The 16,300-nt window shown below is 36.7% G+C and overlaps 1 protein-coding gene across 1 annotated transcript in view; it reads left to right on the top strand.

Moving 5' to 3' along the window:
* LOC131694294 (transmembrane emp24 domain-containing protein 7) overlaps nucleotides 1–6,656 on the top strand; it is a 110,395-nt gene extending 103,739 nt beyond the window's left edge. The window contains exon 4 of the mRNA XM_058982949.1: nucleotides 6,449–6,656. Within this exon, the coding sequence (XP_058838932.1) occupies nucleotides 6,449–6,603 (155 nt within the window). The 3' untranslated portion in view covers nucleotides 6,604–6,656. The remainder of the gene's footprint in view (nucleotides 1–6,448) is intronic.
* Nucleotides 6,657–16,300: the final 9,644 nt, after the last annotated feature.

The following is a 16,300-nucleotide window of genomic DNA, read 5'->3' as shown; positions in this document are numbered from 1 at the left end:
CAATTCACTCACTCTAACTCCTCGCCTGCTGCTCGGCGCTCCATGCTCTCTGCAGCCGGCAGGCAATCTGAGTGGTGGCAGTCGAAACTGCGTTCCACTTCTCTACCGCTTGGCACATCCCCTGTACAAGGGTATCAGGGGTTGTGTCCAAGCCGCAGACGCCTAGCATAGCGCCTCTTTCGACGTCGAAGCGGGGACATACGAATAGTACGTGCTCCGCAGTTTCGTCGACACCTGGGCAGACTGGGGCCTCAGCGTGCCCAAACCTGTGGAGGTACTGTCGGAAACAGCCATGGCCTGACAGGAATTGTGTCAGATGGAAGTGAACTTCCCCATGGGGTCTTCCCACCCAGCTAGATATGTTGGGTATCAGCCGGTGGGTCCACCTACCTCTCGACGAGTTGTCCCATTCGCGTTGCCATCTGGCGACCGAGGTCACCCTGGCACGCTCACGGACTCCCCTATTGCCACGCAATTCGACACAATCTTCGTCTTCCCGGATGACCAGCCCGACTGGCATCATACCCGCTATCACGCAGGATGCATCATGTGATACCGTGCGGTAGGCAGATATCACTCTGAGACACATCAAGCGATAGGTGCTCTCCAATTTGCGACGGTAACTGGGTACTCCCAGTGCCCTCGCCCAGGACGGTCCAACGTACCTAAGGATAGATACGGCGACACCGGCCAGTAGCCTGCGTCTACTGGCGCACACCTTGGAGCTGTTGGACATCATCCTCGATAATGCCGCGACAGCCACCGAAGCCTTCTTGCACGCATAGTCGACGTGGCTGCCGAAGGTCAGCTTGTCGTCTATGATGGCCCCAAGAATCTTCAGACTCCGCTTAGAAGTTATCTCAACTTCTCCCGCTTGAATAACTGCTTGTTGTACCGACTTGCGGTTATTGACAACGACCACCTCCGTCTTGTGATGGGCGAGCTCTAGGCCTCTCGCGCTCATCCATTCCGCCACTATGCTTATCGCGTGTGCCGCCGTTAGTTCTACCTCGGAGATTGACTCCCCGTAGACCGCCAGAGTGACATCATCGGCAAAATCGACGATTTTCACACCCTGGGGGAACTTTAGTCTCAGAACCCAGTCATACATAAGGTTCCATAGTACCGGGCCCAGGATTGAACCTTGCGGAACTCCTGCAGTAATAAGAACACTTTGCTGACCGGCATCGGTCTCGTATAATAGTACGCGGTTCTGGAAGTAGCTTTCCAAGATCCGGTACAGGCCCACCGGCAGGCCAAGCCGGTGTAACGAGAGCGCGATGGCATCCCAGCTTGCGCTGTTGAATGCGTTCTTCACGTCAAGTGTCACTAACGCACAATATCGAATGCCCCGCCTCTTCCGTTGGATCGCTATCTCGGCAGTCCTTACCACTGAGTTGATAGCGTCCACCGTGGACTTTCCCTTTCGAAAACCGAACTGATTTCTTGACAGGCCCTCCATACCTTCTGCGTATGGAGTTAGCCTGTTGAGGATAATCCTCTCAAGCAATTTGCCCGTCGTGTCAATCAGACAGATTGGTCTGTACGCCGATGGGTCGCCAGGCGGCTTCCCGGCCTTCGGCAACAGTACCAGCTTCTGCCTTTTCCATCTATCCGGAAAACGGCACTCGTCAAGGCATCTCTGCATAGCCAACCTGAACATGTTCGGGTTGGCCATGATTGCTGACTTGAGAGCGCTGTTTGGAACTCCATCAGGCCCTGGAGCTTTATTCACCGCTAGAGAATTAGCAACTGCAAGTAGCTCTTCGTTCGTCACCGGGGCCACCATGTCGTCCGTACCCACCGTGCCTTGCGGCGCTGGGGGCCAGGGACTTATGGTTCGGGAAGGGAAGAGTACTTCGATAATTCTCGCCAACCGTTCTGGCGACCGTTCAGGAGGTGAGGAACCCCCTTTGGTCTTTGCCATCACGATCCTGTAGGCATCGCCCCACGGATTCACGTTGGCCTCCTCGCACAATTTGTCAAAACACGCTCTCTTGCTGCGCTTGATGGCCTTGTTAAGGGCCGATTTCGCAGCACGAAACACTTCACGTCGTTCCACTCTACCCTCCTCAGTGCGGGCTCGCTGCATCCTACGTCTAGCTTGTAGGCAAGCTGACCGTAGGGCTGCGATCTCAGCACTCCACCAATATACCGAGCGTCTGCCATTTCTTGGCAGGGTCTTCCTCGGCATAGTGGCGTCGCACGCGCGTGATAGAACAGCTACCAGCGCATCCCCGCTTAGACTGTCGGTGTTGGCCTCCAGTCCCAGGGCCGCGGTGAAAACTTCGCTGTCGAAGTGATTGGTCTTCCACCCGCGTACCTGACAGGGATTACCCGCCCTAGAATGCTGCACACCAAAGTTGATCCTGAAGCGTATTGCTAGGTGATCACTATGGGTGTAGCCTTCGTCTACCCTCCAGTCCATGTCTGGGACCAAACTTGGACTGGCAAACGTTACGTCAATCCACGACTCGACCCCATTCCTACGGATATATATATATATATATATATATATATATATATATATATATATATATATATATATATATATATATTATATATATATATATATATATATATATATATATATATATATATATATATATATATATATATATATATATATATATATATATATATATATATATATATATATATATATATATATATATATATATATATATATATATATATATATATATATATATATATATATATATATATATATATATATATATATATATATATATATATATATATATATATATATATATATATATATATATATATATATATATATATATATATATATATATATATATATATATATATATATATATATATATATATATATATATATATATATATATATATATATATATATATATATATATATATATATATATATATATATATATATATATATATATATATATATATATATATATATATATATATATATATATATATATATATATATATATATATATATATATATATATATATATATATATATATATATATATATATATATATATATATATATATATATATATATATATATATATATATATATATATATATATATATATATATATATATATATATATATATATATATATATATATATATATATATATATATATATACTACCTCCCAAAGCTCAAATTGAACAACGTCAGATTTTTGAGGTAGTGGAATCCATGGCTGCTCCGCGGCTGATACTGGGACACTTCAACTCGCACGGAGTATTGTGGGGTTCTCTCTTCAATGATAATCGATCCTCTTTGATATACAATGTTTGTGACGAGCTCAATATGACAGTTTTAAATACAGGCGAAGTAACACGCATCCCCAGACCACCCGCACGACCAAGTGCATTAGATCTATCTCTATGCTCGACATCACTTCGGTTAGATTGCACGTGGAAGGTTGTACCTGATCCTCACGGTAGCGATCATTTGCCAGTCGTTATTTCAATTAATTAGTGAATTAGGTCTCACGAATTCAATCCATCCTTATGACTTGAAACGAAATATTTATTGGGAAAAATACCAATCTTTAATTTCCACTTCTCTTGTTTCGACGGAAGAGCTACCACCTACCGAAGAATTTGAATTTCTAGCGGGTTTGATTATTGAAGCAGCAGAACAAACCCAAACGAAATGCAATCCTGGCATGACAATGAATAGCCGGCCTCCTAATCCCTGGTGGGACAAAGAGTGCTCGGATGCTAAACAAGTTGCTTACAAAGAAATTATGAAACGGAAAGGGTGTACACGTGCGAATTTTGAAAACTATTCGATTTTGCGAAACAAATCTGACAGTCTCCGTCGTGCCAAAAAGTCTAGTTATTGGAGACGCTTCGTTGATGGCTTGTCAAGTTCTCAATGAGTACTCTCTGGAATACAGCCAGAAGAATGAGGAATCGAAACGTAACTAATGAAAGCGAAGATTTTTCGAATCACTGGATATTTAATTTTGCCAAGAAAGATTGTTCAGATTCTGCTCCTGCGCAGAAAATCATTCGCGATGCTCCCACAAGTAACGATTCCATAGATTCGCCTTTGACAATGATGGAATTTTCAATTGCACTCCTCTCATGCAACAATAATGCTCCGGGTCCAGACAGAATTAAATTCAACTTGGTGAAGAATCTGCCTGACCTAGCAAAATGACGCTTGTTGAATTTATTCAATAAGCTTCTTGAGCAGAACATTGTCCCGCACGACTGGAGACAAGTGAGAGTTATCGCCATTCGAAAACCGGGAAAACCAGCAACCGACTATAACTCGTATCGATCGATTGCAATGCTATCCTGCATCAGAAAATTGTTGGAAAAAATTATCCTACGACGTCTCGACAATTGGGTTGAGGCGAACGGCTTGCTATCAGATACCCAGTTTGGTTTTCGGAGGGGAAAGGGAACGAATGATTGTCTGGCGCTACTTTCGTCAGAAATCCAACTAGCTTACGCAAAAAAAAAGAACAAATGGCGTCTGTGTTCTTAGACATAAAAGGAGCATTCGACTCTGTTTCCATTGATGTTCTCTCAGAGAAACTACATCAATGTGGTCTTTCACCAATATTAAATAATTAACTATTTATACAACTTCTTGTCAGAAAAGCACAGGCATTTTTCATATGGCGATTTGGCAACATTCAGAATAAGTTACATGGGTCTCCCACAAGGTTCTTGTTTAAGCCCCCTTCTCTACAATTTTTACGTGAATGACATTGATAATTGTATTGTCAGCCCATGCACTCTAAGGCAACTTTCAGATGATGGCGTGGTTTCTATTACACGATCAAAAGCCATAAATTTACAACAACCACTGCAAGCTTTGAAGCTAGGCATCGATTTCTCTACGGAGAAAACAGAGTTGGTTGTTTTTTCAAGGAAGCGTGATCCAGCTCAGCTTCAGTTGGTTGGTAGAACGATAGCCCAAGTCATGACCTTTAAACATCTCGGAATTTGGTTCGATTTTAAAGGTACATGGGGAGGCCACATTAGGCATCTGATAAAGAAGTGCCAACAAAGGATAAATTTTCTCCGAACAATAACCGGATCTTGGTGGGGTGCTCATCCAAGTGACGTGATAAGATTGTATCAAACAACGATACATTCAGTAATGGAATATGGGTGCTTCTGTTTCCGCTGCAAACACTCACATTATTAAATTGGAACGAATACTGTATCGTTGTTTACGAATCGCCTTAGGTTCCATGCAATCGAAACATACGATGAGTCTTGAAGTACTAGCGGGAGTTCTTCCCTTAAAAGATCGATTCTGGGATCTCTCCTCTCGTTTACTTATACGATGTGAGGTTATGAATCCACAGGTAATTGAAAATTTCGAAAGACTTGTCGAGCTTCAATCCCAAACCAGATTCATGACAGTGTACTTCAATCACATGTCATAAGAAATAACGCCTTCTAGTTATGTTATGACATGTGTTAATATACTAGATACTCCCGATTCCACTTTATTTTTCGACACGTCCATGCAAGAGACACACCTCGATCTCTTTCAAGCTTGCAGAACCTGCCTCTGTTTTCACAGCCGAACTAGCAGCAGTTCACTACAGTCTGGAAATCATTGATACTTTACTTCCGAGCCATTATTTCATCCTCACAGATAGCCTCAGTACAATTAAGGCACTACGGTCATTAAAGCTTGATAATCACGCTCCGTTCTTTTTGAAGAAAATACGAGAATACTTAACTAAATTAACAAATAAATCTTATCAAATTACCTTAGACCAGCGAACTAGCACGACCAGCTAGACCTGGACTCAAGCGAAGTGCATTAGCACGCCTTCCCCCAAAGTAGTCATTCCAAATGGAATCCGGAGGATCAGGCAAATGTCGGACTCCGTGGTGGAGTTTAGAGGAGTAGGGGTCAGAGTTATGTTCTCTGTTCAGTGTCCCTCACTCTGGCAAACGATGAATGAAATCGGTAGTATGGTCTAACGTAAAAAGTTTTCAAAGTTTAAGCGAATCCTATACATTTCTTTTGTAAGAAATATAAAAATGCACATTACCTTCATCAAAGGAATATCCTAAGTAAATTGGTGGTAAATATCGGTGTCCATGTAAATTTTGGAAATGGGAAGGTAAGAGAACAACAATATTAATGACAGTGATACTTTTTCACATTAAAAAAAGTGTTTATATGGCGCCCATGCGCTAATTCGACCTAGTTCAAGCTTGGGTTGAGGGGGGTACGCATTTTTTGGGTAGGACAGAAAATCTGATTAGACCCGTACTGTAAGGATACTATAAGAAACTTTTCAAAAAAAATATAAGGAATTTTTCAATTTACATTCTAAGCCTTTAGGTTTAAAAATTTCACAGCGTGAAAAATGCCACATTCAAGCTTTAACCAATTTCAAACGCAAAACTCTAAGAACTAACCATCCATTTTTTTAATACTATTTTTAGGTCGAAAACGGGCTGAAGATCTTAACGAACGTGTTCTTTGGTGGTCCTTGACAGAAACGGTTGCAATTCTGGTGATAGCTGTTGGACAAGTCATTGTACTAAGAAATTTTTTCTCGGAGAAAAAACCAAGTCAGATGAGTTATCAGTTTAAGTAAATGTTCTAGCTTAAGCGTGAACACAAATGTAGAGGAGAACACGTTGACCTCAACACACTTTGTTTTTATTTTTGAAGAATTTTTACCATCTCCATTTCTATATCCGATTTTATATCCTCAATGTTTCAGATTTATTCTATATCGAGTCGCTTTTCCCAAATATTATATATTAGCAATATAGTCCACTCCTGTGAATCCCATACGAATCATCAAGGACATAAATGTAACGCCATCTCCAGGTGAGAAAGGATTTTAATCTCAATAAACAATCATTTTGCTTTTAGCGTGCGATGTAGAATGGTCAAACGCGTCCACGAGGTAAGAGAAAGGTGGAAAAATTAGAAAAAAATTAGAAAGAGAACTGCGGAGACTCCATTTTTTTCGATTGGATCCGGGTTTAGCTGTCAAAAAACGAATACAATCGAACATTGCTTATCCTTATAACATTGGACGTGTTGCCATACATTGCCGGGGCATACGTTGCCAAAAGTGCTGTTTTTCTCTCCGCAGTTCTCTGTCTAGAGTTTTTCTAGGAAAAATTTCCATTTCCTAATGTGTCGGTATTGATCTGAAACATTAAGTATGCTGAGAGCAGACAGAATGTAAGATTCAATAGACGGACTAAATAACGTGTTTACTGTGCAGAATATTTCGGGAGTTGATCGGTGTAATTTGTTTGTATTGTATATATTATGTTGGAACGATGTTATTTACTAACAAAATGTCTATGATTTTATGAATAAAATAATTAGTACATGAAAACAGAAATGAGAGTGTTAAGCATCCTAGCAATATATTTTTGCGAACACCCTGTAACTATTTATGCCATTTATACGCAATTTTCCTTCAAACAAACTCATGATCATTACAACAACTGACAGAATCTTATACCTGTTTAATTATTTCTAGAGTTAATTAATATTTTAATCTGACGTATTCCATATTTATGTCGTATTCTTTTCTATTTCGCGGCTCAAGCCAAATTTTGGAAAAGTAGACCGGTGGTTCAGAACTATTGATGCATATGCCAAATATCGAAATATATATATATATAGTTCACCGTTGTGTTCGCAATAAATTTCAAATTATTTTGTATTTAGATGTTTTATGTGATTTTATTCTTATTGGAACATTGCACATATTTAAAATCAATTATTTAATCTTAGCTTAGGGTATTTGTGGAGCTAATTTCTAAGCTGTTCTGGTTCAACTTGTTAACCACGAGTGTAAGAAAATTCATAAAATATTGCATTTTATGATCTATATCCAATTATCATTTTTTTGGATCTATCCCCTAAAAACAATAATTTTCTTCCGTTATTTACTTTCTTTGATGTGAGATACGGTAGATATATGGGCAATAATTCGTGAAAATTTGTTATTGATTTATATTAACGAATTAAATGGTCCCACTTATTCTCATAGCGAAAAGCAAATAGAAAAGAATCAAAACAATTATTATTGCAGTTCTGTATCTAATTCTCCAAAACATCTTTGATCTGAATTGATGGAATTGATCTCAATTTATCCAAACGTGCTCTACTGTAACCCTTTGATGTGCAATTGGAATCCAGCGTGTAGAGAGAAGGAAATAACGAGGAAATCGAAAATGCGGGTAGATATACACGGTAAACAAATGACAGAGCATGACAAATTTAGCATATTTTTGTCTTCTTCCGGTAACATGATGCTGCCCTTTTGCATTGCTGCGTTCTGATCAGCAATACACGGCAATGTTAAAAAACTGTACAATGAAGTTAATTTAAAATTTACTGTTTATGCAGGCACGTAGCCAGAGGGGGGGGGGGGCTAGGGGGCTAAAGCCCCTCCCGAAATTTTTCAAAAATAAATTAAAAAACCGGCGACTTTTAACAAAATTTGTTACTCAATTGGTTTGAACAAATTATTGAGAAAAAGTTGAAGAAGGTATTTCTAACCACCAAAGGCAATGAACACGAAATTCAGTGTGCTTTATGCTTTTACTCGAGCCAGTGCGAAGCGAACGACAAAAATAGTAACTTTTATATTGTGTGCCTTGTCTGAAGAATAAAAGAAACTGTTACTATAATTGTTGCTGTAGTAATCTGTCGAGATCAGTGAGTAGCAGAAGCAAAAAGTGGTGCTCCAGCAAAAACGGTGATTAAAAAATTATTGATGATTCGCATAGGACCGAGCATTCATAATGTGGAACATTTCCTGAAGGTGTAAATGGAGGTTAGACTTTCGGAAGCCGCCTTTATCGAGTTCTACCATGTCAGGCTTTACGCGCTCAACAAATTAGCCCAGACGAAACCCATTTATTTCGAACAACTTAAAACACATGGTTGTGTGTGACAATGCTATAATTAAGATACTTTTATATATGGACGATGAGAAAATCAATGTTCCCCCCCCCCCAAGACATAGTTGGCGAGGAAAAAAATGTTTCCTCGACTCGTAAACAGGTTTTCACGTGCAATGACTAAACGCTTGCGCGAGATCTGCTAGACAAGCATTTAAACTCATTATAATATTTTTATTGTTTGCAGAAGGAAATATGAAAAAGACCCACGGTCCTGTTTGTTATTTTTAAATGATAAATTTTTGAATTGCACACAAATTTGAATTTCTGTATTAGGTCAGTGCACACTGTGCACTCTGTACTCTGTACTGTGCTACACAAAAAGTATTTCAATTTGTCTGAGAACAATTCAGCCGAGAACAGTTTTTGTTTTGCATCATTTTAACGAAATACCATTTTTATTGACGTTTCCTTTTATTTTTACGAGGAATTCGTTCCGTACAATCCGTAAATCCGTGATATCAGCAACAAACGTGTTAATTTTTTTTTTTTAAAGTGGACGGATCAAAAAGTGGCAAAACAATAGGCAATCACGAAGAGCGACTAAAATGTTGGGACTGATTGAATCTATAAGCCAATAAGTTGGGATAAGTGTTTTGATTTCATGTCTTCAGTATGTGACAGTCTTTCGTTCTGCTTTTGCTCGTCATGGAATAAAATGAGAGAGATAATCTTTAATAAGATAGAAAAGAGAGAAAAAAATTAAAGGGTTGTGTACAGGACACGACCACGGCGACATTAAAAATGTAGCTTTTTTCAAGAGCGTGCAAATGAATTTTATCTATCACACATATCGACTCACGTTCTTGCTCACTCTCCTGTTTTCATATGTTACAATTTGCTATACACCCTCCCCATTAAAACATAATTTATTGAAGGTCATTTAACGGTAATCTATTATGACAATTAATCAAGTATCTCACTAGCTGATTGGCATTATTTTGCTGATCCATCTAGTAAAATAGGCTGGAAATTAGAAAACAAAAAGTTCTCCTGGGAATGTGATTGTTTCCGATGCAATTACACTCAAGTTTTTTTACGCAGGGAATACAGGCCGCGTAAATGAAAACCACGTTAATTTCAAAAAATGCGTAAATGAAAACCGCGTAAATTTCGAAATCCGCGTAAAAAATACCGCGCAAAAAAACGCGTAAAAAACCTGAGTGCACTCTCCTACATAAAATATTACGCTGCTGAACAGTGCATTAACTACGGAAGCACGTTGTCAGATGCCTTACTGATAAAAAAACATATAACCGAAATATGAAACATATGAAAACCAATAGGCTCTTTACCCTACGCAGCAACAAAGCGCCGTAAACATGGATTAACAAGTTACAACGCACACGCATGCATAACAAATAAATATATTTTTTTCAAAAGCAACACTCTTAAGCAGCACACACCGTATTGAATTAAATCCAAACCACCCCGTCCACCCACTTTGCAAATCATTCTGTGACACCGTGCTGGTACCCGAAAAATCCGCACACGGCCACCGCTGCCGAAAATGCATAGCGTCTACCGCTTATTGTAGTGCCATGATCTTACCCGTTCGACATAGGAAAAAAAACTGATTCAAACGTGTACGCGTCACCTCTATTTATAAACTAACCGTATATGGTTTAGTCACTTAGGTGCGAGTGTGTGCAAATGCCAACGTTGCCGAAAATCGATAGCGCTTATTGCATCGCCCGGAGACGATGTTGCTCGCATGGGATAAGAGCAACAACTGATTTAAACGGACATGCGTCGCTTCTATTTATGACTTTTCGTGTGTGATTGAGCCAATAAGGTGCCCTCTATGGACGGCTGTGTCTGAGAAATCTGCCTCACGAATGGTAATTTTCCCGTTTTCGTGAACTTTTTAATTTTATCAATTTCCAAAAGTCTACTTTTATTGGGGAGATATTAAATTATTACCAATATTTAAGTTAGGTGTTTCTGAATCGGTTGGTGTATGAATGATTAAAATCCATCAAGTAATATCGGAGTTATAAGCGTGCAAACCTTACATAGTTTCGTTACATGGGAGATAGTTTAGATTTTAGAATGACACCTAGCCCCAGATAGTGGAGTAAGACATTTTTAATGTCAAAAAACAACCAATCGAAATCGACTCAAGATCACTCTTCTATCTTTTCTATACTCTAAACAGTGCTTTCGGAATTGCGCTCTGATCTTACATTTCGTCTTTGTTATCCGTACAACTTTGATGCGTTAGGTGCAACAAACTTTAATTGAAACTTTTTTACAAATAGTGGTTAAACAAACCTGTAATCAAACAAACATTACAACATTCTTCAAGAAGTCATATATCTCTTCCAATCTTGATGATGATTGTAAAAAAATCAAGAGCTAAGTATTTTTATTCAAAAACGAACCAATTACTGAGCAGATTAGCGTCCACATATTTGTTTAACAAATTCACAAAAAGTTTTACAAAAGTTTCACAGGAAACGGACAATTTGCTGTAATTTAAAAACAGACAAAGCCTCTTTGGCAAATTAGACGTAAGTGCGATGTGTTCTCTCCCATGTGTCGGAAGCAAGTGATGTTGAAATTATTAAGCTCACCTATCGTTATAGTTTCTAGTTATTTTGGTGGTGTCATCAATGTTATATTTACCAAATTTTACGTAAATTAGAAGCATTCACTAATCAGTGCTAAGTAGTTTTCTTTGGATTAGTGAACAAGTTCTTAGCAGTTTCGCTCAGTTGCTTAAATTCTGGGTAGATTCCATTAGTGGATTAAATCATTGAAATATATATTTTACATTGTCCAAAAACCCATGAATTCCGAAATAAAACCTTCAAATGTTCAATTATAATATTTACTTAATCTAGGTAATCTTCTCAAGTTCCAACGGTTTTGCAAGATTGCTGAAAGTCAATAGAGCTAAGGTTCTTATTCTTGATTTGTAGTGAAATCAGTAGTTTTTTGCATTCACTTTACATTTTGACTTTTACTATAGTTTCAGTGATCTAGGAAAATCATTCTACGATATTTTGAATTCGCAAGTCCAATGATATAAAAAGTATCTCAGAAGAATCTACTCAAATAGATAAATAGATAGTTATTCTCAGTTGCCTGATAATATTGTCGAAGATAGTCTTCAACCCATTCCCCACGAGAGTCAAATGAAAAACCTATTTTAATCCACCTAGCGGTGCAATTGTGCCTTTCTCAATCATGAATCACGAGAATGTGTGCGTTGTTTATATTCATTAAAAACTTTTAAATGCATATATTACATTTTATTATTATACATCACATGACAACTATACACAGGAAAATAAATTATTTTTCGAGTTCTAAAATTTTGAAAAAGAAAAAACAGCCATGGTAATATTGAACTGAAAAACCGATTTAATCCACCTATCAGTGAGATGAGACATTTCTTACACATATCACTTTTGTATTATTCATTAGCTTGCCGATCACACGCTAAATTTACAAGCAACTAGATGTGAGATGTGCACGAATAACGCTTCGAATTAACTGAATATATTAAAGAAAAATAATAAAACAAAACAAAATTTAAAATAAAAAGGTTATTTACAAAATGGATAGAATGATTAACATAAATCAAATTAATAAAATAAATAAATCAAATTAGCTCAAATTAAAATTAGACGATATTAAAACGTAATGAAAAAGAGTAAATTAAATTGTTTCAGGATAACAAACAATCATACAATAACATAAAGGACTGGCTAAACCGAATTGATGAAATTAAGAAACTGAATAAAATATGTGAACTGGGAAAAACTAACCATTTAATAAAATGATTGAAATAAATAATATGAATAAAACCATAAAAAATTGGAATAATAAAATAAATACCTAATATGAATAATATGGATTAAATTAACTCTTTCATACCTAATTATATTGTCGCATATATAGGGTTCCAAAACCGTTTTTCTTAAAAGTGTTAGAGTAAAGAAACGCGGAAAACCTGTTTTGATCAAGATAGATGCTCCTCTAGCAGTGTTAGAAGCTGCTGATTTTTTACATACCAATCCTTAATACACATCTCCTGCAAAGTTTTCAATAGTTTGGGCAGAAAAGGTAGCCGAAAGCAGTCCAAATTAATAAGATTTACCAGTTTTCAAAAATATTTGAAGAAAACGAAGATATATCAAAATATAATTTTTCACCGGTAACTGAAAATGTCTCTGGCAGCACTGCTCTAATGAAATCCAATCAAAGCAATTGTAATAACTTGAGTTATACGGATCTTTCTTGTAACTATTAACGCTCAAATAAACGGTGTTTTATTATTAGTTTTATTTTTTTGTGAAGAAATCTTGTCCAACCCCAAGGTAATATTGCCCATGAACGCATATTTGTCCCGTTTTCTATCTTTATGGGACTGATTTGCGAGCATGGGCAGTAAAGCTATTTGAAAAAGTTGTTCATAAATAACAAGATAAACAGAGAGTTAAAAAAAATCAATAAAATGAATGGAATGAATAATATAAACAAAATAAAGAATTTTTATCACAATAAAAATGTTTTCTGTCTTTTTATATTTTTTCATTTTGTTTGTTTTCAAGCAGTTAAATGATTAAAATGAAAAAATCAGCGATATTAAAAAGTAATAGAATTAATAGAAGAAATTATATTGTATCTAATTAATGTTCTAGATGAAATGAATAAAGTGAATGACTGAACAAAATTAGTTAGATTATTAAAATGAATAAAAGTGTGAACCGGAAAAATATCAGAAAAAATATTAGAAAAAAGTGAATAAAATAAATTAAATGAATAATTCGAATAAGATACATAAGATAATAAACTGATCGGAATGCGTACACAGAATTAAATGAATACAATAGATAAAATTAGGTCACATAAACCAAATAAATAAAAACAATGCTAAATGAAAAAAATCTTTAAAATGAAATGATCATATATTAATTATTAGTCAAATATTTAAAATGCAAAAAATAAACCAAACGAATATAATACATTAAAAGAATGAGCTGGAAAAAATGAGAATATATAATAATATTTTAAGAAAGTTGTTGAAATGAAGTAAATGAATAAAACGAATTTCACGAATTCCAAAACCATTGTTTCAGAATCTTCTGAAATGTTTGTGAAAATCCCATTGCAAAGAACACGTTTTCGTTCTTCTTTTCTTGACGGAATTTTTAGGATTATCTGGTGTTTCTACTTTATTGATGGTCTTTAATTAGTCATCAGAAAATCTAGAAATCAGGAATTCGTTTTGGAATTAAAAGATATCCTTTTGGTTACAGACATCTGAAAAATGATTTTGAATAGAATGAAATTTTCAGGTCCAGTATTGTAACGCGTAATTAGAAATAGTAAATTGAGAAAAGGCCACCTGTAAATAGTATTCATTCGCATTGAAATATCTAGAAAAGAGTGTCATGTGTCCAGGCTATGTTGGCAATTATATTATTGTCGATGGCATAAAACTCGTACATGCAGTCGATTACAATGCAGTCTTTTTCCACTCATCCTTATTACTTGCGAATTGTTTCGTTCGGAACTCTCGTTCTGGAGATATGGGTTGATGAGTCCTATACAAAGCAATACCATTGCAAAGAAATGGTTCAAACTACCAGAATAAGTACTTAAATTCATCGAAAAGCGAGTTAGTATTGAAAGTGCCCCTGGACTGCTTTGAGACACGAACATTCTTGAAATTACATGTCGTATTTTTTCGCAAATAAATATGCTTTTAGTCACATTGATCATGAAAAATGTATATTGGGGTTTTCAGTACAACTCAGTGTCAGTTGTGAGGAATGGCAAATGATGGTTAGAGCTGTGACATTATTTTTGTTTATAGTGCGAAATTTTGATTCCTTAAATCTTTACTTTCAATAATGCAACTGATAAATTTTCACTACAATTTTGTTATTCAAAAATACAGTTGCTCTTGGTGATGCTACGAGTATAATATGAATATGAATTATATAAGAAATCTATTTTCTCACTACTAGGAGGATTACTTGATGTATTCATATACCATCAAACGTTTATTTCACGAATGAACGCATTGCTCAATCCAACGGGTAAATACATCAACTCTGGACAATGAGGGTGGATGTAGCGTAGTTGGTAAATCGATTGCCTTGTACGCAGCGCAGTTGGGTTCGAGTCCCGACCCCGCACATAGGGTTAGAAATTTTTCATAAGAGATTTTTCTAACCCGAAGAGGCCTTAAGGTTAAAACCTCTATAATCGAAATAAAAAAAACTCTGGACAAATTTGCACTTTGAAGTGAATTTACACATTATTTTGTCTTTGAAATGAACTTGCTTATTAATTTTTTAGAAATAGGTAATTGATTATTAAGTAAATTCACAAAATGTTTTCGGAATCAAAATCCTTGAATCACGCAGATGTGTTTGCATACCCGGGTATTTAAAATCGGTTTAGTTTTGACCCTAAAAAACCAGTAAAGCAATACTCTGTATGGAACGGTCTCATTTTTAGATAGTGGAAGTTGGTAAGCGAATAATGAAAATACAAAATGTTTAATATCTCCGCCGCTCGTGAACGGATTTTGACAATCTATAGCTTGTTAGAAAGGTCTTTTTAGAAGTTTTTTGTTTCTGTTTATTTCACGTGATATAGTTCCCTTGTTCGAATGTTTTTCGCTTCAAACCAGCCCTGTTTTGACAAAATTACCCATGTCTCAGAAAGTAAACAACATATCGAAAAACAAAAATAATAGTGTCAAATGGGAGCGTTAGGCCTTTCATTTGGAACTTGTTTCATTAAGATCGGTTCAGTCATTGCTGAGATAATTACATGACATTTTGTACATACATACATACACACATACACACACACATACAGACATCGTCTCAATTTGTCGAGCTGAGTCGATTGGTATATGAAACTCGGCCCTCCGGCCCTCGGAAAAAGTTTTCAAAGTTTGAGCGAATCCTATACATTTCTTTTGTAAGAAATGTAAAAAGGTGCGAAATCAGCAAAGTCCCAAAAAGTCGATTTTTATAAAAAAAAATTTTTTCGAGATAACATAAAATCTCGACGTTTCATGCATTTTAAAGATGTTTGGCATCAAAAATACGAATTCGATTTTTGAAATTTCATGAAAAAAAATTAGAGTTCCGGCTTATATGGGAATTTCATGTGTGACCGGACCGTTCAGTCTATATTGCCGGAACCATATAAGCGATCCGTGCGAAATTTTACAGACATCTGTGGGGATAATAGAGCTATCATTTGGGACTAAGTTTGTGAAAATCGGCCCAACCATTTCCGAGAAACTGATATGAGTTTGCTAGTTATGAAAGATGGCCGCTTTTCCCGGGCACTTCCGGAACCGTCTATGGTGGTCAATGT

This window comes from Topomyia yanbarensis, chromosome 1 (assembly GCF_030247195.1).
Source record: "Topomyia yanbarensis strain Yona2022 chromosome 1, ASM3024719v1, whole genome shotgun sequence".
In the NCBI taxonomy this organism is placed as follows: Eukaryota; Metazoa; Arthropoda; class Insecta; order Diptera; family Culicidae; genus Topomyia; species Topomyia yanbarensis.
This window is presented reverse-complemented; position numbering and strand designations above follow the sequence as displayed.